Source organism: Canis aureus, chromosome 37 (genome assembly GCF_053574225.1).
Source record: "Canis aureus isolate CA01 chromosome 37, VMU_Caureus_v.1.0, whole genome shotgun sequence".
In the NCBI taxonomy this organism is placed as follows: Eukaryota; Metazoa; Chordata; class Mammalia; order Carnivora; family Canidae; genus Canis; species Canis aureus.
Window position 1 is genome coordinate 19,343,369 of NC_135647.1, and position 26,725 is coordinate 19,370,093.

At 42.4% G+C, this 26,725-nt stretch overlaps 1 protein-coding gene and 1 long non-coding RNA gene across 7 annotated transcripts in view; one reads left to right on the forward strand and one right to left on the reverse strand.

The window, feature by feature from the left end:
- Positions 1–11,232: 11,232 nt before the first annotated feature.
- On the reverse strand, positions 11,233–25,000 carry LOC144306637 (uncharacterized). 2 transcript variants are annotated; one of them, XR_013373733.1, is made up of 6 exons: positions 24,943–25,000; positions 23,795–23,908; positions 22,619–23,145; positions 16,379–16,465; positions 15,334–15,393; positions 11,233–14,010 (listed from the first exon to the last, which is right to left on the reverse strand). It is a non-coding gene; the product is annotated as an uncharacterized LOC144306637 (long non-coding RNA). The 2 variants fall into 2 exon arrangements; XR_013373732.1 differs by lacking the exon at positions 16,379–16,465.
- Positions 24,223–26,725, forward strand: part of SSR1 (signal sequence receptor subunit 1) — a 38,762-nt gene continuing 36,259 nt past the window's right edge. For 3 of the 5 annotated variants that reach the window (XR_013373731.1, XR_013373730.1, XM_077886083.1), the window contains exon 1: positions 24,223–24,388. Coding sequence is in view for 3 of the 5 variants with exons in the window: in XM_077886083.1 (XP_077742209.1) it covers positions 24,310–24,388 (79 nt within the window). In the remaining 2 variants the exon portion in view is untranslated. The remainder of the gene's footprint in view (positions 24,389–26,725) is intronic. The other 2 variants (XM_077886084.1, XM_077886086.1) reach the window with 2 other exon arrangements.

Genomic DNA, 26,725 nt, shown 5'->3' on the forward strand with positions numbered 1-26,725 from the left:
TTTTAGTGATTTCTTCCATCACTTTTATCTTTTTGCTTTCAAATTTTTATTTAAATTCTAATTAATTAGCATACAGTACAACAGCGGTTTCAGGAGTAGAATGTGGTGGTTCTTCACTTACATATAAGACCCAGTTATACGTAACTGTGTGTCATCAGAGTAAGTGGCCTCCTTAATGTCCATCATCCATTTAGCCCAGCCCCCACCTACTTCCCCCATCCACCCTCAGTTTGTTCTCTATCGTTAAGAGTCTCTTATGGTTTGTTTCCATATGATTTCACTTGCATGTGGAATTGAAGAAACAAAACAGGTGAACATATGGGAAGGGGAAAAAGAGGGGTGGGGAACAAACCATCACTTTTACATAAAGGCAAAAATCCTTAACATGACCTACAAATTTCTTCAAGATCTGGTTTCTGCCTGCCTTTCCAATCTCATCTCACCATTCCCCTGCCTTGGTTTCAGCCACACTGGAGATATTATAGCACACTGGAGATATTATAGCTTTTCAAATGTGTCATATTCCCTTTTGCCTCATGGCATTTGCATAGGCAGATCCACCTGGAATGCTCAGACTACCCTCACCCCAGTTATCTCCTACTGTCCTTCAAATCCCCACTCAAATGCCCTTTCCTTAGAGGTGTGTTCACTTTTTTTTTAAGGACTTTTTATTTATTTATTCATGAGAGACAGAGAGAGAGAGGCAGAGACACAGGCAGAGGGAGAAGCAGGCTCCATGCGGAAAGCCCAATGTGGGACTCCATCCCGGGACTCCAGGATCGCGCCCTGGGCCCAAGGCAGGCACTTAACCGCTGAGCCACCCAGGGATCCCAAGGTGCATTCACTTTCTTCCCAGTCTAAGTAAGGCAGCTTTTCCAAAATGCTGCAGAAATTCAGTCATCATGCATCTCTCTCCCAAACACCGCTTTCTCTGTAACACCTGTAGCCAGATCAGTTTCAGATGTAGAATTTCCTGCTGCATACACTCCTGGTTCAGGAACACTTCTGTGAAATTTTAGACTTATTATCTCTACCCTAATCTCCATGACATCTGTGACAACATCATGGTGAGAGGTGGATCCTCTCACAAATATATCCCAGTTCAACATACAGATGGCCAACAGGTACATGAAAAGGTGCTCACATCACTAATCATCACAGAAATGCAAATCAAAACCACAATGAGAAATCACCCCACACTTAGTAGAATGGCTTTTATTCGCAAGACTAGAGGTAACAAGTATTGGCTAAGATGTGGAGATGTGCACTGTTGGCAGTAATGGAAATTGGTGCAGTCACTATGGAAAACAGTATGGAGGTTCCTCAAAAAATTAAAAATACAACTACCATATGATTCAGCACTTCTATTTCTGGGTATTTATTTGAAGAAAATGAAAACTATCTTGAAAAGATATATGCATCTCCATGTTCATTGCAGCATTATTTACAATAGACAATATATGGAAACAATCTCAGTATCCATCAATGAATGAATGGATAAAGCAAACATGGTATATATATGCAGTGGAATATTATTCAGCCATGGAAACAAAAAATTCTACCATTCGTGACAATGTGGATGGACCTTGAGGGTATAATGCTAAATGAAATGAGTCAGAGAGAGAAAGGCAAATACCATCTGATCTCACTTCTAGGTGGAATCTAAAAAAACAAGTTCATAGATACAGAAAACAGATTAGTGGTTGGTGGGGGGCTGGGGGAATTCAGTGAAATGGTAAAGGAGATCAAAAGGTACACCCTTCAAGTTATAAAATAAGTCAGGGGAATGTAATATACAGCATAGTGACTATAGCTAATAATAGTGTTGCATACTTGAAAGTTGCTAAGAGTAAATCTTAAGATTTTTCATCACAAGAAAAAAGTGTTAGTGTAACTGTTTGGTAACAAATGGTAACTAGACACATACTGTGGTGATCATTTCACAATATTTACAAATACTGAAACATTGTACATCTGAAAACTAATATAAAATGTTACATCATTTATAACTCTCTAAAAATTATTTTAAAAACTACAAATCAGATCGCAGTATTTTAAAGTGTTTTAACCCCTGAGTAGCCTCTCCTCTGCACTTAATATAAATGCAGACTCTTCACTTCAGCTTCTAAAACCCTATGTAATCTTATCTTGTACTGTCTCTCTTGCCTCAGCTTGGGCTCTCCTTAACCTCATTATTCCTTTTAGCTCCTAGAACTTGGCAAGACTTCCCTTTCTCAAGGCATTCATTCTAGCTCTTTCTCCTGCCTGGAATGTTTTTCCCCAGGCTGACATTTTGTCCTTCTCAACCTTTAGTCTCTGTTCAAATGTCACCTCCCCAAGAAGGCCTTCCATGACCACATCTAACATGACGCTTTTTCCAGTTCCTCTGTGTCACAGAAATGCATACATATGTAATATATACTCAATGAACAGAATAGACAGCAGGTTGGTCACACAATAAAGAATTGGTGAACTATAGAAAAAATTGATACACAGTATCACACAGACACATATAAAGATCAAGCGAAACAGTGCTCAGAGTAGAAAAACCAAAATACCTGGAATTTTATTTTTTAAAAGATTTTTTTTATTCATGAGAGAGACAGAGAGAGGCAGAGACATAGGCAGAGGGAGAAGTAGGCTCCCTGCGGGGAGCCTGATGCGGGACTTGATCCCAGGACCCGGGATCACCACCTGAACCGAAGGCAGATGCTCAACTACTGAACCACCCAGGCTCCCAAGACATCTGGAACTTTAAAGAAAGAGAATAGAATAGTGGAGAATGAACTACGGAGGATTTTGCAGAATTAATACAACTTGAGACTCCAGTTTCAGGAGCTCTACAAATCTGAGCAGGATAAATATAAGAAACCAAGGCAATGAAACCTGGCAATGTGAAACTGAAGAATATTAGATAAGAGGGGATCTTAAAACCAGGCTTAGAGAAATGACGATGTCTGAAAACGAAAGCCAGTTTCACTGACAGCTCTTCTGTTGACAGCAGCAACAAAAGCTAGAAGAGAGTGGAATACTATCTGCAAAGTGCTGATAAGAAGCAGTACAACCTAGATTGTTTTATCTACTTGCATTCTTGGAGAAATGCAGATGAGATACAGAAATTTTAGACAAAACCAAATCATTTACTGACAATAAGACTACTATTGAAAACTTTAAAATGAAAATGGCAAAATGACAACAGGTCCAGCAGAGATTAAGGAGAGATAATAAAAAGCTTTATACCAGTGACTTCGAAAAATTAAGTGAAATGGAAAGTTTGTAGGAAAAATATTTTAAATTTTTTAAAAAAGATTTTATTTATTTATTTTGGGGAAAGAGGGGCAAAGAGGGAAGGAGAGAGAGAATCTCAAGTGACTCCCTGCTAAGCACAGAACCTAACATGGGGCTTGATCTCATGACCTGAGCTGAATGATGCCAACTGACCCACCCAGACATCCCTAGAAAAAAAAATTTTTTTTAATTGACTCAGGGAAGAAAGAAAATCTGAATTATTAGACATATTAAAGCAGTTGTTTGAATTTTTTTCGCAAAAATAGTAAACCCAGTGATTTTATGGATGAGTGTTCCCAAGCATTTACTAAACAGATAAACCCGATCTTAAGCAAATTCTTTCAGAAGATTGAAAAATAATATAATCTTAACATTAAAACCAGATAAGGACAGCCTGAGACATAAATGATAAGCTAATTACATCATAAATATAGATGCAAAAATTCTAAACAAAAATTATGAACCAACTGAGCCCAGCAATGAAAAAAAACAGTGCATCCTGAGCAAATTGAATTTGTCACAGCAATGAAAGTTTCAACATTAGAAAGTCTATTAATACGGGCCCCTGGGTAGCTCAGTCGGTTGGGCATCTGCCTTCGGTTCAGGTCATGATCCTGGAGTCCTGGGATCGATTGCCAGTCGGGTTCCCTGCTCAGCAGGGAGCCTGCTTCTCCCTCTCTGTCTGCCTGCCACTCGCCTGCTTGTGTGCATGTGCTCTCTCTCTCTCTCTCTCTCTCTCAAATATATAAAATCTTAAAAAAAAGAGAAAGTATTAATGAAGTCTACCGCATTAACTGATTATAGGAGAAAAATACCATTTCAATAGGTTCAGGAATTCTACAACAATATAATTTTTTTTTTGTAGAGCTCATGACAAAAATGCAAGAGAATATACTTTTTGACTAAGAAGGTTATGTTCCCATCTCCTCCCTCCAAAAAAACCGAAGCCAATATAATAACCAACTGAAACACTCCAAGTATTTCATCTAAAAATCAGGAACAAGATTAATCTTTTTTAAATTTTTATTTATTTATGATAGTCACAGAGAGAGAGAGAGAGAGAGAGAGAAAGAGGCAGAGACATAGGCAGAGGGAGAAGCAGGCTCCATGCACCGGGAGCCTGACGTGGGATTCGATCCCTGGTCTCCAGGATCGCGCCCTGGGCCAAAGGCAGGCGCTAAACCACTGCACCACCCAGGGATCCCAGGAACAAGATTAATAATGGTTGTTGCCAATTCTATTTAGCAATATGCTAGCAGTCCTCACCAGTGCCATAAGAAAAAAGGAAGAAAAATCATAAAGATTAGTATGAAAGTAACAAAGTTGTCATTATTGTCCAATGATATAATTGCCTATACAGAAAATCCAAAATAATCTACAGATAAATTATGGGTATTTATAAATGATGTTAGCAAAATTGATAATTACAAGAAAAACTTCCAAAGTCAATTGAACAGCGTGTACAAGAGCAACACGCTGTAAATTAATGCAATTTATAAAACTATTATAATAGCAAACAAAGTTCCCTACCAAAAAAAAAAAAAATGCCTGAACTTTAAGAAGAAATTTTTGTCCTTACTGGAAGATTAAAGAATACCTAAGTAAGTGGGGCACTATAAAATATCCATGGAGTAGTAGGTAGAAAGTTGTAATAAAAAAAGTCTCAGTTCGTTTACTGTCCTGGCCTTCCATCTTTTCCAGCCATGCTGCCTTGTTATTCTGAGTGATCTTCCATTTCATTGCCTATTCATCATGGACTGTAGTCTACAGACTTTGAGGACACTTGTCAGTATCCTTTTCAGTAATATATTCACCATTTACCATCATCCATAGACTACCCGCTGAGTCCTAGAAAAATACCTCCAATGCTCTCTCTCCTACAGACAACACTGCATTCACAGGTAACATTTCCAGCCCTTTCACAGCAACTGTGGTTTCTACCCATGTGAAGTCCCTATAAATGTTTTTCCATGCAAAACCAAATCAGAAGTCACAGAAAACTCAAGAGTGAAAATCCACAACCTTTCTTCCTCATTCCATCATAGTCTGAGTATAGGGTGTTCAACAATATTTGCTTGGCTTGAACATACTATTAAAATCCATGGTTTGGGGTGCCTGGGTGGCTCAGTTGGTTAAGTGTCTGACTCTTAGTTTTGGCTCAGGTCATGATGTCAGGGTCATGATATGGAGCCTGGCATCAGGCTCTGTTCTCAGCACAGTGTCTACTTGAGATTCTCTCTCTCTCTGCCTCTCTCACTGCCCCCCTCCAAATAAATAACATCTTTTAAAAAATCCGTGGGGGGCACCTGAGTGGCTCAGTCAGTTAACGGTCTGCCTTTGGCTCAGGTCATGATCCCAGGGTCCTGGGATTGAGCCCCTAGTCAGACTCCCTGCTTGGTGGGGACTCTGCTTCTCCCTGTCCCTCTATCCCACCCCTCTCCCTGCTCGTACTTTCTCTGTTAAATTAAAAAAAAAAAAAAAAATATATATATATATATATATATATATATATATATATATATATATATATCTCCATGGTTTATACACCTTGATCCCAGAGAATAAGGTGAACAATTGTTTACCTTTTAAAACTTGTAATGCCTGGGTGGCTCAGTGATTGAGCATCTGCCTTTGGCTCAGGTCACAAGGATCGAGTCCCCCATTGGGTTCCCCGCAGGGAGGCTCCTTCTCCCTCTGCCTATGTCTCTGCCTCTCTCTCTGTGTCTCTCATGAGTAAATAAATAAAATCTTTTAAAAAAATAATAAATAAATGAAACAAAATTTGTAACTCCAACAAAATAGCCACATTTAAATATATAGCACATTAAAAGAGCATCAATACTGCTCTATTTATAGGCAAATTCATTGTATTTCTTTGACTTCTGTTTTTTCTTTTTTGATGAAAAAAATTGGCGTGAGCAAAAGGGAGGTAAAAGTAAATGGCAGAACAATAATTGTGGCAGATAGAAAAAAATGGGTCCCTAGAAGATATCCATGTCCTAAACCCTGAAACCTGTAAATGCTACCTTATATGGCTAAAAAAGGGGGAGTCAGCTCTGTTAAGTAATTCTATTAATGTAAGACAACATACTAAAAAAGAAAGAAGGAAAAAGCATGTGATCATCTGACAGAAAAAAACATTTCACAAAATCCATTCCTGATACAAACTCCAAACAAACTAGGAATAGAAGGGAACTCATTCAATATGATGAAGAGCATCCATAGAAAAAATACTATTAAAATCATACTTAATGAGGAGAGACTGAATACTTTTTTTAGATCAGAAATAAGACTTCTATTCACATTGGACAGGAAGTTCAGCCCAGTGCAATTAGAAGGAAAAGACGTTCAAGTTGGAAATGAAAAAGCAAAAATGAATGAATTTTTAAATGACATGATCATCTGTGTAGAAAATCTGATGAAATCTACAAAAAGCTACTAAGGCTATTAAGAGATTAACAAAGTTGTAGGACACAAGATCAATATATGAAAATCAGTTGTATTTCTGTGTACTAGCAGTGGCCACTCAGAAATGTAAACTTTTAAAAAACATTTCTAAAAGCACTGAAAATACGAATTACATAGGATAAATTTGACAAAAAAATGTGAAAAGTATACAACATTATAGAAGCATAAAGAAGTCCTAGATAAATGGAGAAATACACCTTTTCATGGCTCTTCAGACTTGATATTGTAAGATTTCATTTTTCCTCAAGCTGATCTCTAGATTCAATGTAGTCCCAATAAAAATTCCAACAGGTTTTTAAAACAAATTGACAAGCGGATCCCGAAATTCATATGGAAATTCAAAAGGACCATAGACTAGTTAAAAGAACTCTGAGAAGGGACAAAATAATAGATTAAAACTGTTTGGGAATAAAGGATCTATTTAATATTGTCATCTCCTCCTGGATTGGACAATGTCTCCTCCTTAACCTTTGAAAACAAAAGCCTCATATCTCTGGACAATAACGCTGAGGTTTCAGAATGACACCCTACACGTCTTATCTCCTGAGGCAGTTGTGTTTTGTTTGGTCCGTATAATAATGCTTAAAGTATTTTTGAAATATTGTCAATGCTTAAAAAGGAAGATCTCCTGTACAATTTTAGATTTCCATCTCCTCTTTAAAATTAAGATCTGGGGGCAGCCCAGGTGGCTCAGTGGCTTAGCGCTGTCTTCGGCCCGGGGCCTGATCCTGGAGACGTGGGATTGAGTCCCATGTCAGGCTCCATGTGTGGAGCCTGCTTCTCCTTCTGCCTGTGTCTCTGCCTTTCTCTGTCTCTCATGAATAAATAAATAAATAAGATCTTTAAAAAAATAAAAATAAAAAAATAAAATAAAATTAAGATCTGCCATCATTGCTGCAACATTCCCACATGGCAACATCAGGCAAGAGCCAAGTAGTAACTCTGTCCTTTAGGCCGGGAGTAGGTGTGGTGTCTCTCCCCATCAGATAGGAGCCCCCAAATGTGGGGTAACCCTATCCAGCAGAAGCTGGGGCGCCCAAGCAGTGAAAGAATTCACTGGAGGCAGAAGTTTATTCAATAAATTCAATAGAATACACAGCAAAGGAGCAGCGGGCAGGACAGCAAAGCAGAGACTATCTGCCAGGAGGCAATGGGTGGGGTCTGTATCTAAAGAGGAACCGTGACGTATGGGACATTTGAAATTTTCCCATCTTTGGTTGTGCCTGGTTGCATGTAACCCATTGGTCAGCTAGGGCTTATGGATGTTTCAAGGTGGGTTGCCAGATGGGCCTATCTCTATACAGCCTGGGGGATGGCAGGCTGAGTCCTTTTGCTTTAGTCAGGTTTCCATTTCTCAAGCCTGTTGTCTAAAAGTGGCCTCTACATTTGAAGTATATGCTCGCTGGTTTGCCCAAATCTTCTTTAGCTGACTTTACTCATTTCACATACTTGCCCGACTCTTCCATAGGCATTTGAGGTTATGACTCCTGCAAGAAGAGCACTTCCTATCTCTATGGTAGGCTGAATAATGGCTTCCCAAAGATATCCAAATCCAGTTCCCTGGGACTTATGAATGTGTCCTTATTTGACAAAAGAGACTTTGCAGATGTGATTAAATTAAGGATCTCGAGATGGTAAGATTATCCTGGATTATTTGGGGAAACCCTAAATGCAGTCACAATTGTTATAAGAAGGCAATGTGATCAAGCCAGGAAGCAGGCTGAAAAGGCGATGTGCTGACAAGCCAGGAACCAAGGAATTAGGACAGCAGCCAGAGATGATGGAAAAAGCAAGCCAAAGAATAGTCCTGAGCCTCCGGAGGGAGCAGGTCCTTGGTGACACCTTGATTTTAGCCCAGTGCATCGGATCTCAGACTTCTGACCTCCCAAATAAATGTGTGTTGTTCCAATCCACCAAGTTTGTAGCAATTTGTTACAGCCGCGGCAGGAAAGTAATAAACTGTCCCTGGATGGGAAAGTGAGTTTGGGAAGAGACTATTTTAATTAAATTTGCCCTCCTAGAGGCAAGAAGGAAACCTGCTGGTATCTCTCTTGCTAGAAGCCATAAAAGCAGAACACAAGTAAATTTTTAACAAACACCTGAGTGCTGTGATCCTTCCTATGACACTATTACATATTTCCTCATGTTACAGCAGTTCACAGTTCAGGGGCTGTGTTTTTAACATATTACCCCCCCCCCGGATTATGTTGAGTTTCCTGTGTAAAGGGATCAGTTATCTACCCACTGTCTGTGTAAATGAATAGAACATCATCAAACTGTCACTTTATAGGTTTTTACTACTATCTACTTTCCCTCCTCACTACTGGAACCTCTAAAGGGAGAAATTGATTAAATTACTGAGTTGCCAGCAAAGAATCCCAAATGGTCGTATGGTGAGGTAGATGGATGAGACACCAAAAGCTAGATTTGCCATTTATATTCATCTTCTCAAATCCTCCAGTGAGTCCAACAAAATATTAGTTTAGGAAAGTCAATTTGAGTCATAAAATTCAATTGTTTTCCCCTTCAGTTTAGAAGAGAGAAATAAACATTTGCAAGATTTAATTAGGAGGCCCAGAGAGAGAGCAAGAAAACCAAGTTAAGTTTTTCTTTTCTTTTTTTTTTTCTAAAAATGTCTTTAACTTTAAAACATAAGTATATAAATAATACAGTAAAAAACCTTTTTTCCTTCTCTTAAGATGAACTGTATGCAAGTCCTTAGCATTTTGGCTAGCATTAGATAGTAGTTTGATAAATGATTTTTGTAGAAGTTGAATTGGAAAGCCAGATTACCTATTCTCGTGGAATTTACAGTCACCTCTAAGGAAGATTCTATAAAGATTAGGAGCTAAGATTTTGTCTACAGCAAAAGAGCTTACATATGTATTTTATGACCATATTTTCTACACTAATGTTAAACTTATGATCCTTTATTTCTGTAGATTTGGTGTTACAAGGTATATGCACAACCCTATGGGGTTAAGACCATAGTAGGATGTTAAAATGAGATCCTTCCTGGCCTAGTCCCTGGTGTTAATAAAACAGCCAGTTCTTAAAGTAAGAGTGAGTTTTCCCCCATGTGCAGCGTTTCTGAAAGAAAATTCAAAGAACCTGTTTCATGACTCATATCTCTTGGCCAGATCCAATATATAAAAAGTGTGGAGAATAGGGAAGACTGGAGAAGAAATTTCTTTGAATCCATCATGTTGTGAATTCCCATCACCCCCAAGTAATTCTACCTCCTTTTTTCTTTTTCTTTTTTTTTTTTTTTTCAGTTTATTTGAGAGAGAGAGAGCTCACACAAGCAGGGGAGGGGCAGCAGGAGAGCAAGAAGCCAACTGTTCACTAAGCAGGGAGCCCGATGTGAGGCTCTATCCCAGAACCCTGGGATCAGGACCTGAGCAAAAGGCAGACGCCTAACTGATTGAGCCACCAGGTGCCCCAGTTCTACCTCTTTTATCTAAATCCTGGCAAGGGGGTTTCCAGAAGATCACCTGGAGAGCTTTGATATGCATTTCCTAAAAGTTGGAAAACAGGGGATCAGTGACGCACCATGCCTGAGAAAACTAAAGCAAGCGTGGCAGCCCCAGAGCGAGGCTGTTGGGGTGGCCTGCTCTTTCTGAGCTTGTCACCAGGACAAAACATGTGTGTGATAGTTTGTGAAGACCCAGGCAGGAGGGAGCTGAGTTATTTTGGGCTCTGCCTGAAACTGCCTGGAGGGACACCAGCAGCAAGAGGCTAGAAGGGAATGCCAGATTCTTGGGGGCTTATGAAGGTATTGAGTGGCCACTAGAAGAGAGGTGCATCTGCCTCAGTCAGGGAGAGCTGTAGGGGGAGGTCTCTAGCCGTGGCAAGCTCCACAAAGAAAGAATCAGCTTAGCTGCTTTCTAAACCCAGAGACTCTGAAGCCACCAAGCCAAGTAAAAATGTCCTATCACCTTACTTCGCCCTCCTCTTGCAAATGGAGAAGGTAGAGAACAAAGAGAGCAGAAATTGACCTCCAGTAGCAGGTGGCATCCACCAACTACAAAGCCTAGCTCAGGGGAGAAGGGGGACAAGGAATCCTACTTTTGAATGATGATTAAAGGATTTATTAATTTTAAGACTAGACATCCTGCTTACTGAATTGAGATTGTGTGCATGCCTCACAGTGAGGACTGTGACCTTATCTTAGAGTAAGCAAAAAAACTTCAGTGGGCCTGCTGCATATTCAGCCAAGGGCAAAGAAAACGCTCCCCTGAATGAAGAAAGTCTAAAGTAGAAATGGGAGGCAGACGTTAAAGTTGCACTTTGACTACGTCATGAGTCGTGAATGTTCAGCGTACCAGTTGCAATACAAAAATTGTAGTTAACCAATCGCTTTGCAAATACTAGTGTAAAACCCCTTAGCAAACATGTAAAACATGTAATTCCTTAGCAGATTTACACTAGTATTTGCAAAGCGATTGGTTAACTACATTTTTTTTTTCCCTAATATGAAAGAATCTGATGCCTGGCATATTACAGATGTTCAGTAACTGCTAATTTAAACTGAGTATGGGGGCGCCTGGGTGGCTCAGGTCGTGATCCCAGGGTCCCAGGATTGAGCCCCACATCTCCCTCTGACCCTCTCCTCTGTGTTTGTGCATGCTCTCTCTCTCTCTCTCTCTCTCTCTCAAGTAAATAAATAAAATCTTAAAAAAAAAAAAAAAATCCTGAGTATCAATCTTCTTCAAGTTCTGATAGAAACTGTGGAATTTTTTTCCCCAGAATTATTTTAAAATAAAATTAGCATATAAATTTCACACATTTCACTAATTCAGATAGTTGTTTATTTATACTTAGCTTATTATACCAGGGATTTTGAGGCCCATTTGTATTGATTTAGAGTGCCCTTGAAGCCAGGGGGTGAGCTGGAGCAGAAGAGCTGTCAAGACCCTTTCCAGCTGATCAAGGCTGTTTCTTAGAAAATCGGAGACTTACAGGAGCCTTCAGCCACCATCCTTGAAGCTTCCCATGCTCCTCTTTAAATTCAACAATGGCAATGCACTTTAGACTACCTCTGCACCGTCTCAGAATTATGATGCTCCTGGTACCAATTGTCTTCGGTAGAGGAAACAGTGGGAAATAAGAGATAAAAGCAAGTACATCATATTAATGGTTTCAGATGTCTTTTTTTTTTCTTTTTTGCCTTTAGTTCTTTATCACTTTCAAGGAGCCAGAAACTTATCCTAAAGAAATCCCTGAGAATGTTAAGCATAACAAGACTGTGGTTCGATATACTTACTTAATTCCAATGAGACTGATCCATATATTACACACTGAAAAGCTTTCTCTTAATCTTTTAGGGTCTCCGAGTTCTATCCTAAGTGGCAATTTCTCCTTGCAAGTGAGGGCAAGAGTATTTTAAATAATGGTGTACTTGCTCACTAGATTCACTCACCGTTTTAGCCCTCCTCACCGCCACTGCCACCACCGTTTTTTTGTTTTTTGTTTTTTTGTTGTTGTTTTTGTTTTTTCCACATTATTCTCTTTCTGTCTCCTACAGACCCGGAAGATTAGAAAATCATCCAAAGTCCATGACCACGGTAGGTCATATTGATGATTATTATAAAGAATGTTATATCTCCCTGTAACTCAACAGTAGCACAAGATTAAATTTCAGGAATGTTCAGCTTAGCTTTCCTTTCTGTCCTCAGACGAGGGCTTTTCAGCCTCTGATCATTTGTGTCCTATAACAGGGAAGCCCTTCCTCTGAGGTTGTCCTTGCACTGGTCCTCTTCACTTCATCCCTATAGCTACTGCTTCATATCAGGCCCTCATCACTTCTTATCTGGCCTATGACGGTCATCTACTTGGTGTTTCTGCCTCCAGCTTGGTGCCTCTTCCTTTCATCCTCCACTGAGTAGACAGTGATCTTTCAGAAGCAAATAGGATGATGCCCTTTCCCTACATACAACCCTTCAATGGTTCCCCCTTGCATTCTGGATCAGATTGAGCTCCCTAGCACAGCATATAAGGTCCTCTGTGACCTGGACTTCACCTTCCTATCCAGTCTTCTCATTCACTGCTTCCTCCTCACCATAATACACCCAACCATATCTAAGCAATTGCCACTTTCCAAACATGCTCTGCTATTTTTATGCCTTCCTGTTATTGCCCATGTCCTGCCATGAATGCTCTCTCTCAACTCCTTTTGTCCTCTAACTTCAGTTCCCACCTCACAAACTCCCTGCCAGCTCACGCTCCAGCTCTTCCATGAAGCCTCTCCTGCCCTGTCTCCCAGACGGAACTGACCAGCTTCCTACCAGGTGCCCACACTGTACCCTTTGACAAAATAGCACCTGCAACATTTTGTTATCACTCTTCTCTGCTTATGTGTCCCTTGACTTGACTAGAACCCTTTTAGTGCAGGGATGTCCTCATATTCATTTTGTTATCTCCAAGTACCTATCCCATAATAGGTACAAAATAAGAAGAAGTGTCAGACAGACTCAGGACCCAGGACCAATACCCATGCTGGAGTAATTTCTAATAGAAGGAATTACTAATTCCTAGTTCCCACTGATACTAAATCCTGGGATGCCTGGGTGGCTCAGCGGTTAAGCGTCTGCCTTTAGTTCAGGGCATGATCCTGGAGTCCCCAGATCCAGTCCCTCATTGGACTCCCTGCATGGGGCCTGCTTCTCCCTCTGCCTATATCTCTCTGTGTCTCTCATGAATAAATAAATAAAATCTTTAAAAATCATAATAAATCTTAATTCCCACCCTGGGCCAAAGGTATGTATTCGTGAAAACCCATGGCTTATATATAGCTTTGTGGAAAGGGGGTACAATCAAAGGCCATGTCTCTATATGAGCCCCCGCTGTTCTAATAGTTGAGCTATGAGAACACCTTAATATTACCGATTTTTAGTTATACTGTGCTGGTAAATAACTTCATGAATTATTTAGATTCTTCTTTTTTTTTTTTTTTAAGATTTTATTTATTTGACACAGAGAGAGAGCCAGCCAGAGGGAGAGTATGAGCAGAGGGGAGGAGCAGAGGCAGAAGCAGATTCCCCACTAATCAGGGAGCCTGATACAGGGCTCCATCTCAGGACCTTGGGATCGTAACCCAAGCCAAAGGCACACACACGACTAACTGAGCCCCCAAGTGCCCCTTAGATTCTTGCTTCTATTCCTTTTTCTTCATTCTGTCCACCGGCAACCAGACCAAGAAAGATGAAACTCAACCATCCTTGTTCCTTGTCATGTTCCTTAATGGGAAAAAGACTGAAACAAACAAAAATATTTATTAAAATACAGTATTGGTATTGCCTGTGAAGTTCATCTATCTATATGCAGTACCCCTTTTCCATGTGTATTTAAGAATTAGCTGTTTATGGAATATAATTGTATATGTAATCAAGAATTCCATATGTAATCAAGAATCAGCTGCTCTGTCACTGAATGTGTTTCCTAAAAATTAGATACGTTTTTTTCTTTTCATTTTTAGATGCCAGATATTTTAGAAGAAATAGAAATTATTTAGATTAAACAGGACTGAATATTAAACACTAATCATTTTTTGTCAACCAATCCAGGAGCAGAGTCATTATTAAGTATAATACCCAGGCTGATCATACAAATGATACATTAAAATCTGTATAAATGATGAAATTTTACATTCCAAAAAATGTGATTATTTTTCTTCTAATTTATTCCCATGAACAATAAAATCTATTCTACTTTAGCATAAACAGAGGAATGCAGTGGCTTCTTGTCCAAATGTTCATTCACACAGAATACCACTTCCATATTATCAAGCCTTTAATGACACATAAAAATAGTAACGTGTGTCATTTCAACTTTTTGTTTCCCCCTGTGTGACATCCTTTTCCTCTCTTAATAGGCAGGCTCTTCCTATTACCAACCAAATATTGAGACACTAATTCTGAAGTCCTGTGTGACATCCTTTTCCTCTCTTAACAGGCAGGCTCTTCCTATTACCAACCAAATATTAAGACACTAATTCTGAAGTCCTTTGGAGTTAAACCCCAGATGACAGGAGAGGACTGGTCTTCTGAGATGGAATCCTTATAATTTCTACTTTAACACAGTTTTGAGGAACTAGTTCTGAATTTATATTTTTTAAGATTTAATTTATTTACTCATGAGAGAGGCAGAGGAAGGAGCAGGCTCCCCAGAGGGAGCCTAATGCAGGACTCAATCCCAGGACCTCAGGATCATGACCTGAGCCAAAGGCAGGACCCTCAACCCCTGAGCCACCCAGGTTCCCCTAGTTCTGAATTTAAACAAAGGAACCAGAGACAGCTTATTTTGTGAGATGTATCAGAAAAACAAATGTAGGGGCTTCTGGGTGTCTCAGTTGGTTAAGCATCTGCCTTTGACTCAGGGCCTGATCTCAAGATCTTAGGATCAAGTCCCACATCAGGCTCCTTGCTCAGTAGGGAGTCTGCTTGAGATTCTCTTTCTCCCTTTCCCTTGGCCCCTCCTTGCCCCATTCATGCTCTCTCTCTCTCTCTCTCTCATAAATAAATGAAATCTTAAAGAAAAGAAAAGAAACGAAACGAAAAGAAAAACAAATGTACATACATGCATATTATCCTTTTGATAAATCCCAGAGCCAGGATGGAGATGTAGCTGTTGAATCAACTATTGGAAGGGAAGAAATTATTTCAGTTCACTGAAATTAGTTTTGCATTTATATTACTCAGATAAATACAATATGAAAATACATGAAGAAGTTATATCTGGCCTTTTAGGAAGTACCAGTGTTGTTATTTTTGCGGAGGAATTCTGTAAGACAAATCTTACATGAATTTTGAAACAGGAAATTTAATTTCTCAAATTCCACAAGTTGCAATATCGCTTAAGGCAAACGATGAGAAATGCACAGTGTGTTGCAGCTATAACAGTGTTGTGTTTCAGAAAATTAAGCACTGAAAGTTTTGGAAGTGATTCAAGTTTTAAAAAGATATTATTACTAATAGTTTTAGGGGGATTTTTGAGGGAAAATTAACATATGGTAGGAGAAAGATGAATATTAGCATAGAAATGGCTAATGCAGTTCTGGAAGCTGCATACAATTGTCATGAAGTGATTGGAAAGAAAAGATTAAAATAGGTGGTCTGCAAATAGGAGCATGTGCATAAGCACTACATTTGCCATGTGTATTATTAGACATTTATGATCTTTTACCTGCAGGTTGTCTCAAAATGAAGGTAGTGTGCCTTCCTTGGTACATGACTCAAGAACACAGAGTCTAAGCATATACTTGTTTCGATAAACATTTGGTGACTTTCAATAAACTATATGACAACCTCTGTGTTAGGTGCCAAGGACACAATATAAAATCAGGCAAAGTTCATCAAGGACTATATAACCTACTGAGGGAGATAGATAAACTCTGTTCTGGAGGGGGGTGTCAGTGTACCTGTCTAGGGTGCTCTAGACATGAAGATGAAATGGCCCAGGACTATGCACGGGAAACTCAGGGAAGATATTCCAGAGAGGATGATATCTGGGCCAGATCTACCACCGACTGAGTATCCCCCAGACAGAAGGGAGGAGCCACAGCACACTCAAAGCACAGAGGCCTGATAGGCACTGCGTTACATCCCCTGAACCAAAAACTTACGTTCTTCCTATGGCAGGAGACAAAAATGATGAGGAATTGCATTGCATGCCTTCCCAAAAATTTTGAACTGTATCCTTATGAGAAGCCCTGAAAGATTTAAAGTATAGGAGCGATGTGGTCAGATATATATTTTGAAAGATCACCCGAAAAGTGATGTAAAGGGTAGGTTTGATGGTAGGTGATGCCAGAATCAGGAGCACCTGTTAAGATACGGCTGCAATGCACCAGGCGAGGAAAACTGATCCCAGAAACTAAAATAGCGGTGGTGAAAATGAAGAGGAAGATAGGCGTGCCAGGTTGATGTCAGAGGTAAAGTGAAAAGGATTCGGTAATTGGTTCACTGTTGGGGTGAAGACAGAGGAGCCTGGGAAGCCTAGCAGGATTCTGGGTGTGTTGTCGTAACTGAAATAGAGAACACAATGGGGCAGCTGGTTTGCAGGGAAAGAGAGGATGAGTGTGAGATTGCCTTGAAACATCCAGGAGATATTTAATAAGCGGTGGCATACAGGCTGAGAAGGATCCAGTAGCCAGACTCAAGGGACTGAAGATAGAGGGGAGAGCAGGGATAATTGATGAGTCAAGGTGTCAGGGGAAGAAAGACTCGATTCCCCAGCACAGAGACACCTCCTCTGTTGAATCTGGAAGAAAGGAAATCAGGACAAGCATGCTCAGGGCAGCTAGGGCTGTGCCATGGTCGGTGGAAGCTCGTGGCTGAAAGCTTCCCTCTCTTCTTGCAGCAGGAGGCTGGAGGTGAAGGTTTGAAATAGGCACAGCCTCTGCCTTCACATGGCAAAGCTTTGGCTCTCACCACAGGATATGACAAGGACGTACAATTTCCTCTCCGGCTCACAATTTCTGTTTTTATCTCCACTTTCTTCTCCTTCCCGTCTGGTTCCTCATTCCCCTGATTCTGACCCATCGCATCTTCTTGAGGACTTGCCCCATCAATTGTTTTTATTCTCTCCCCCCTCTTACTCTGCACTGAATTCTTGCTCTCGCCAGAAAAAATTCTTCCTGCAATCCTCTTCTTTTTTAATTTTTATTTACTTATGATAGTCATATCACACAGAGAGAGAGAGAGAGAGAGAGAGAGAGAGAGGCAGAGGGAGAAGCAGGTTCCATGCACCGGGAGCCCGACGTGGGATTCGATCCCAGGTCTCCAGGATCGCGCCCTGGGCCAAAGGCAGGCGCTAAACCGCTGCGCCACCCAGAGATCCCCTCTTCTCTTCTTAAAGCTATCTTTGTTGCTCTCTTTTCACACCCCGTTATCCCTTCTGGGAAATGGTTTATAGTTGACAAAGCACTTTCACATATCACCTTAACCAACCAGGCATCTCAATTCCTAGTGTTTTTTTTTTTTCTTAAAGATTTTATTTATTTATTTATGAGAGACACAGAGAAAGAGGCAGAGACACAGGCTGAGGGAGAAGCAGGCCCCAATGCAGGGAACCCGATGTGGGACTCAATCCTGGGACTCCAGGGTCACACCCTGGGCCGAAGGCAGGCACCAAACTGCTGAGCCACCCAGGGATCCCCCAATTCCTAGTGTTTCTGATGAATACTCTTCCATATTGCCAGTCTCAATATGCCACTCTCATTTTTTTTTTGCCACTCTCATTTTTAAAGGCTGTATAATATTCCATGCATTGTATACGTGTGTGTGTGTGTGTTACAATTTATTGAATATATCTTTTTTTTTTAATTTATTGAATATATCTTAAGGACACAGTTTGTAGCCATAGATGTTTGTAGCCACAAACATGCTCTTGATCTGTTGATCTACATGCTCAGCCCCACACTATTTGCATGCCTTTGCCTATCATGTGACTTTTCCAGGAATGCCCTTCCCCTGCCCTAACTAAACTAAACTTCGTTCCTTCACTTCCACCAACAAGTTCTTCATATTTGACACTTTTGTACCCTTCAAGGCCTAATTTAAATCTCACCCTCCTCCTTACCTGAAAACAACACAATTTATTTGTTTAAAGATCTTATTTTTAAGTGATCTCTACACCCAAGGTGGGGCTCAAACTCACAACCGCAAGATCAAGAGTCACACGTTCCACCAACTGAGCCAGCCAGATGCCCTTCCTCTATTTTATTTGAGACTTTCTAAAGGTATTTAGCACACTCTTCTCTAAACTATAACACATGGAAGGAGAGGGAGAGAACCCCATGCAGATACTCTGTGCTGAGATCAGAGCCCGACGTGGGGCTCGATCTCAATAACCCTGAGATCATGACTTGAGCTGAAACCAAGAATTGGATGCTTTGCTAACTGAGCCACCCAGATGCCCAATGTATTACTCTTGACATGTCCCCTAGGAACCAATGTAACCGTTCTTTCAACCACTAAGTATGTGCATTCTATCTTTACTTTTAGGGACCAGACATGGGTGGGTCTGATAATCTGAAAGACCCACTGTTGGCTGGACCCAGGCTGAGACTCCATTTATTGCCTGGCTCCCCTATACTCCTACTCTAAAAAGAGGCCCTGTTGGCAAGTTAGGTCTTCGACATAAAATCAGTTCAAATCTAGTGTCCAATAATCCTCCACAGGCCGGTGTTCCCTTTTTCTCAGTGCATGATTACTGTGATTAAATGTCCATAGGTCCCATTGAAAAAGGATGGGGGATGCACTACTGAATTGTTGAGGTGTTTCAGGGCTTTCAGCACTCTGGCTTGTCTTCAGTTATTGGGCTCTGGAATTGAGAACCAGCTCAGACCCAGCTGAGGAGGGGATTGTGACTTTACTGGGTGACTGTCTTACCTCCTTCTGATCTTTCTTAATGTCTTTAATGGTATAAATTAACACTAAGGTGGGTAATATTATTAATCTTATTAACCATTGCCATGGTTCTCTCCAGGTTACTCCTCCTTCCCGTTCTCCATTCCTCGCTCTTGTTCAGACTTTGCAAGCCATGATGATAACTGAGCCCACCTTGTTTCTGATGGTTAAGCGGTGCCAGCTGGCTTCCTTTCATTCTTATCCTCTGGTCCTCATTGCAACCAGCCCCAGTCTGTAATAGCATCTCTATCCTTCAGCCTGGGCTACAGAGGACAGCCCACCATTGGTCTCAGCGAGGCTGGACCATTTTGGTAGATTGAGTGTTCTCCACGCCCTCTCGCAGAATGGGAGCTGGTGAGTTTTCCAGCCTTACATGGTATATCCATTCCAACAAGCCTACCTTTAGGGGCCAGGCAGAGGAGGAGGGGCCGGTGAAATGGAAAGAAGACTAGGAGAGTAAGTTGTCTCTGAGCCTAGAACAAGTGTGAAAGAAGGACTGGGGCAGGGCTCTGAGGAGGACTTTGGGATTTAGCAAGATGGAGATGTTTTTGCGGTAAAATAAAAGCCTACTTGGAATAGGTGGAGGAGAAAATTGAAAGGTGAGATTAATGAAGTTTTACCTTGTCAGAGAGCAGAGAAATGAGACTATTTCTGGAGACAGAGGGTTTTGTTTTTTAAGATGGGCAATATTACAGTATGTCTGTATGTTGATGGGAAAGATGAATTGGAGAGGTAAGAAAGTTATTATGAGGTGGAGAAGAAAGAGCTATTCTCAGAGTCACACGTTTTTGAGCAGGAGATAGGATGCAGACCACAAATGGTGGATGCCCTTTATGAGCCTATAAACATTTTTTATTGTAACAGAAAGGAGGGCAGAGCCTAAGTGTACAGATGGAGGGAAGCGGCAGGTTTTGTGTCCAGTGATCAGGTGATTGTGCTTTTGTCCATCAGTTCTTTCCAAGGAAATCTGAGCTGGGGAGGTCTGCGAATTGTGCAGCAAAGGGAACCAGATGGGAAGAGTGCCCAGGGGGCTGGGGAGGGAATACAGGACCGCCTTCCAAGTGAGGAGTCTGGCTAGAGGGCCAGGACTCCTTTGAAAGTCTTCCTTACTTTGTTTCTTTATCCTGCAGTGCCCTCTTTTCATGAGGATTTTCTTTCAGAGGTAAAGTTATAGCACAAAAAACCCAATTCTTGTCTTTTAGCCCTTGCTAGATGAAAGAACACTTAAGTCTTTGCTTGCATTGTAATAAACACAACTTTTTTTTTCCCATTTTCTCTTCAGCCTACAATTAAACTGAGGTTGCAAATATGTGGAGAAAAAAATGTCACCAGTGACAATACAATAAAGTCAACATATATTTTCTGAGTTACCACACAGAGTACTCTTCTGTAACATTGACTCAAAGGCACAAAAATCCCTGGCTTCAAGATGTTTAAGAGAGGACACATAATAAACGATATATTGTCTTAGGAGGTAACAAGTGCTAAGAATGAAGGAGAGGGCACCTGGGTGGCTCAGTGATTGAGCTTCTGCCTTTGGCCCAGGGCATGATCCCGGGGTCCTGGGTCGAGTCCCCCCATCGGGCTCCCCGCAGGGAGTCTGCTTCTCGCCCTGCCTGTGTCTCTGCCTCTCCTTCTGTGTCTCTCATGAATAAATACATAAATCTTAAAAAAAAAAAAATGAAGTCTTGAGAACAGAGAGAAGGAAATGGAGAAGTGGGGAAGAGAAGATTGGAGAATTGTGATTTTAAATTAGGCAGTGATGTTAAGCCCCACTTTGGGCTTTTGCTTCGGTTGAGCAAAAGTTTAAGAGACACGAGGAAGTTCCTAGCTATGTGGTAATCTGGGGGAATATAACTGAACAAAAAACGGTGCTTAACGATCCCATTTGCCAACAATGTTGAGAGAACTCTTAAATAATCAGAGGGAGAAAAGGCCCGGCTTCTACAAATTCCAAGGGAATAAAATGACAAAAGCGGAAAGTCAATGGTGAATTTGCTATATGAATGAGGATAACCAGAATGTGGTATATTCCAGGAAAATGAATATCTTTAGAGAGATAGGTGCAGAGGTAAGAGACAGGGAGAACATGGGGAAATATTTGGAAAGATCTAACTAAATTAGTAGGTGCCTTTCTTTCTTTCTTTCTTTCTTTCTTTCTTTCTTTCTTTCTTTTAAGATTTTATGTTTAAGTAATCTTTACACCCAACGTAGGGCTCAAACTCACAACTTTGAGATCAAGAGTCACATGCTCTACTGATTGAGCCAATGGTGCCCCTTACCTTAGTGGTATAGTCTTAATTCCATGAATCAAGGATTGGAACCAACTAAGTGGGAGAGCTCTGGGTGGGCACCAAAGGAAAGCTGCTTATTATAGGGAGAATGTAGATCATAATAAATACAGGGTTTGTGAGCACCAAGATCAGGATATTTTACTTCCCTGATCCGCAGACAACTACCTTTTATATTTTATACCAATTGGATAGTCACATATGTCTGTTTTCTGTTTGTATATTTTTATTTTCCCTAAATTCTGTACAGCGGTCACATCCAGAAGAGGCACACTTTATGTGTCCCGGATAAGCATTTGGTAGCTGGTTATCTAAAATTCAGGTCCCAAATAAAACCCACTAGGTAATCATTTAATACCTGGTGTGGCAGTCCCAGGTTAAGCCTAAATGGGATTATCTTTACTGGCTCAGGCTACATCTAGACATGTCCTGAGAACTGGAGAGGCAGCCCTACTAGGAATCTTGTTTTAATTGTAATGAGCATTCTCCTCACTGGAAATCGGTCCTCCGAAGGAAAGGGAGTCAGTGAGATATCCTTGGCTCAGAAAGGAAAGAAGAGGTGATTTTGAGTACTGTTTAATGTCTGTGTCTTCTTTTACACGGTTCACATTGGATTCTTTCTGGTACAAAGGAAGAGCAGCAAGTTAAATAGAAGGCTGTGTTTCTCAAAAAAAAAAAAACCTGTCAGATATCAGGAACTCAGAAAAGGCCTGATTTGAAACTCCAGAAACAGAAAATTGGGGAGGGAGAGTCTTCTTTTGCCAGTGGGAGTACTCAGCAAAGTTCAGCCCCAAAGTAGTGGCAGTGAACTTGGTGGCTTTGGCGCAGAGTGGCGACTTTGGCAGGCGAGCACAGAAGTGGAGGCAGTAGCAGAGTGGGAGGGTACCACCTTAGCCATGTTAAAAAAAAAAAAAAAAAAAGCTGAATCAAGTGAATCTGAAGATCTAATCAGCTTTAGTAAGTAATTCATGAATTGGGCAGCAGCCCATCTAGCAAGTGGAGGGCAGCTCCAAGGAGGAATCCTTCGAAATGGAAAGTTTTTATAGGAAGGAGGATGGGGACAAGAAGTTATTAGTAAAAGAAAAGAAAGAATTGTTTCAGGCACAGTCACCTGCCCCTTGGGGGGAAGGACAGGCTGTCTTATTAGGTTGATTACCTTACCTTCTTTTGGGGGTTGGAGATGGGCCCATGTGACAAGGTTCCTCATTGACACTGATCAGAAAATTACTGACTGGTTAAGACTCCATTTCTAGCGGCAGTTGAAACTGCAATTAAATTGCATATCAAGTCCCGATTTGGTGATGTGGCCTGAGTGATGCCGTTTGGGGCCTGTGACTTTTCTTTTTTCACAGCAGCACGGCAGTGGCAGTGGCTGCCTGATGGAACCACGTGGAGCTGAGTTGTTTCAGCCTAGCACCGTCAGGTTGTGATTTTAGCAGATAGACTTAGTCAACATGGGCCACAAGCTGCTTTCACAGGGGCCCCAGGCCAACGAGGCCTTGAGCTGAGCCAACGCAGGAGCAGAGCAGCTGATGGATGGTACTAGGCCCTGGAGCAGGAATCTGGAATCAGACTGCCAAGTTCAAATCTTGCCTCTGTCATTGACCAGCCTTGGGTAAATGACCTTTCTGCTTCTCAGTTTTCTTCTCAGTAAATAATATCCAGTTCAGAGCGATTTTTAGAGATCACTGAAATCATGCATGAAAGCACAGCTCTAAGAAATAGTGACTGACAGTAGTAGGCATGTGATAAAGGATAGCCCGTTTCACCATTCCTACGACATCTCACACTGCTCCAGCCCAATAGTAGTTGGTATTCACTGTTTAATTGCACGAAATACCCAAGTATTGATAGCAACCTAAACTTCAACAGCCCTTGCCGCCTCTATTTTATATTTGCCAAATGTTTACCATATGCCAGGCACTGTTCTGGGTGATTTATAATCCTGGAATGTCGAGAATTTAAGCACTGGCACTATTTAACTATGGGTGAGGGTGTGGGCCGATAGAGGCCAAGATTTTCCGCTACTTCTTATGCTTTTAGGGTTTTTTTTTTTTTTTTAAACAATCACATATCGCAAAACATATTTTTGCTTTTCAAAGCAGGTAGTTTGTGTCCCTTATATCACTATTAGTTAAAATCATACAAAGGCTACAGCGCCCGATGATCCCAGATATAACTGGGTGTTCTATGTTGGCAAACTGAATTTAAATAACAAAAAAAAAAAAAAGGAAAGAAAGAAAGAAAAAAAGAGCATCGCGCCGGGCACTATAGGCGGATGGTCATTCAAATAAAGTCACTAGGGCAGCTCGGGTGGCTCGGCGGTTTGGCACCTGCCTTGGGCCCAGGGCGTGACCCTGGAGACTCAGGGTCGAGTCCCACGTCGGGCTCCCTGCGTGCAGCCTGCTTCTCCTTCTGCCTGTGTCTGTGCCTCTCTCTCTCTGTGTCTCTCTGATGAATAAATAAATAAAATCTTTAAAAAAAAATAATAATTAAAAAAAAAACAAATACAATCAGTGCGTAGGGTGCTAATGAACCGGGGAAGCGCGAGGCAGCAAGCTGCAGGTGCAGCGCCCGCGTCTCCGGCGGGAGGCGGACCCTTCGCGGGAACAGCCGAAGCCCGGGGGGCGGGGCAGCCGGTCACGTGACTCGCGGGCGGCCCCGCCCCCCGCCCCTCCGAGCCCCGCGGCCACGTTGGCGACGCTCCGCGGCCGGGGAGGGGGCGTGGCGAGAGCCGCGTGCGTGGTGCGTGCCCCGCCCCCTCGCGGAGCCCGGATGAAGGGTGACGCCATTACCGCCGGAGCCGCGGAGAGCGCTGGCGGGCGGCAAGCGGACGCCGGACCGGCCGCGCCATGAGGGTCCTCCCGCGCCTGCTTCTGCTCCTCTTGCTGGCGTTCCCCGCTGCCGTGCTGCTCCGAGGCGGCCCGGGAGGTGAGGCGAGGGCCGTGGGTGGCGGGGCGCAGGCCGGCGGCTGCGGGCTGGAAGCCGGAGGCGGCAGCGGCGCCCGGGTCGGGGTCGCGGTCGCGGTCGCGGTCGCGGTCGGGGTCGGGGTCGGTCCGGCCCGCGCCCTCCCGGCCCTCCCCCGCCCCGGCCGGTCGTCGGGGGTCCGGGCGCGCGGGGCAGCCCCCGCCGGGGCCTCCGCCGCGTCCCCGCGGGCTGCCCCTCGGCCGCCTGCACCTCGGTGTCCCCGCCTGGGCCGCACCTGCCGCGGTGGCCGGAGCTGGGGTCCCCGGGTCGCGGGGGGGCGCGGGGCGGGGGGCGGGGGGCGGGTGCAGCCGCAGCCCGCTGCGCTCCTCGGGCCGCCCCGCCCCCGCCCCGCTCTGGGCTGACGTGTCTCTGGCTTCCACGTTGCGAGCCCTCCTTCATTCATTTGCTGAGACCTTTGGCCTCTGCGCAGCGCGGCTCCCAGAGCATCCCCCCCCCCCACCATCCCCCCCCCTCCTGCTCCCCCCCCCCCCCAACCAGCGCCGCATCCCTGGGGGTACCTGGCGTCTTCGCCCGGCGGCTCGGGAGCCCGCCCTGCCTGTACCTGAGCCCTCCTCCTCCCCCCCCTTCCCTTTTTCTGCAACTTTGTGTGTGTACGCATCTCATGGCCCTGGGGCTGGAAAAAAAGATCCAATTCGACATTAGACGTTCATTTCGGCTTGTTCTTTGCAGCACTTGGCCTGCTGTGGGAATTGCAGGACCCTAAGGACGCAGACACGTGGCTCTTTTTGCCCCCTGGTTCCGTTAGGAACTTGAGTTTTCTTTTCTTTTCTTTTTTTTTTTTAAGATTTTATTTATTTATTCACGAGAGACAGAAGGAGAAGCCTGCCTTCTTTCTTTTCTTTTCTTTTCTTTTCTTTTCTTTTCTTTTCTTTTCTTTTCTTTTTTCTTTTCTTTCTTTTCTTTTTTCTTTTTTCTTTTCTTCCTTTTCTTTTTTTCTTATTTTTTTCTTTTTTCTTCCTTTTTTCTTTTCTTTTCGTTTCTTTCTTCTTTCTTTTCCAGTTTGCCAACATAGAACACCCAGTTATATGCTTCTGCTTACTTCTGAAGCAGAAGTGGAAGAACCCGAGGTGGGACTCGATCCCAGGACTCCAGGGTCAGGCTCTGGGCCAAAGGCAGCACTAAACTGCTGGGCCACCCGGGCTGCCCAAACTTAAGTTTTCTTATCTGCAGAATTTCAGTCTAAATGATCACTAGGGGATCCCTGGGTGGCGCAGCAGTTTGGCGCCTGCATTTGGCCCAGGGCACGATCCTGGAGACCCGGGATCGAATCCCACAACGGGCTCCCGGTGCATGGAGCCTGCTTCTCCCTCTGCCTGTGTCTCTGCCCCTCTCTCTCTCTCTCTGTGACTATCATAAATAAAAATAAATAAATAAATTAAAAAAAAATAAATGATCACTAGGATTCCCTTCCTTCTGTAAGTTTAAGCAAAAATGGTTGATAATGACAGGTACCCACACATGCTTTTTTTTTTTCTTAAAGATTTTATTTATTAGAGAGAGAGGCAGAGACACAGGCAGAGGGAGAAGCAGGCTCCCTGCATGGAGCCCGACATGGGACTCCATCCGGGAGTCTTCAGGGCCAGGCCTTGGGCTGAAGGCGGCGCTAACCGCTGAGCAACCCCGGCTGCCCATGCGAGTTGTTTTTTTTTTTTTTTTTTTTTTACAAAGGAAAGGGAAGCCACTGGTTTCTATTTAGGGGATAGGAAACCAGGTGAGAGAATTAACAGAGCCTGTTGATGAATTCATTTGCAGGGTTGAAGGGGGACTCTCTTCCTTTAGGAGTCGCTTGGCTGGTTTGCTCTTACTTGGCTTTCAAAAGAAAATCGGACAATTGCCTGTTTAGGATCCAGACTGTGTTCTTCAGGTTTCAAACCATTTTCTTTCTGTTTTAAAAAACATCAGTTTTGTCTAAACCTAATTAGATATCGTTAGACATTTGTGTGTGTGTGAGGAATGGTCTTTTTTTTTTTCTTCCTTTCCCCCAAAGGAAGTTTTTTCTCTAAAGTTTTCCAATTGAGAATTGCTAGACTCTCTAGGCACAGAACTGTTACTGAGTAACCTTAATATCTACTGAAATGTAGGGTGAAAATCCATTGCATCTATTGAGAAGTCTTGAAATTTAAGTACAACTTGAAATTATGATGTTAGCATAGGTATTTTTCTTGCTGGTTCTAGAAGATGACTTGTAAGTTATGAATGCACTGTTTGTCCAGCAAACAGTAGAAGCTGTTTTTCAGTTCATAATGTGCGGTTCGGTGTTCTTTAATATTGTACATAAAT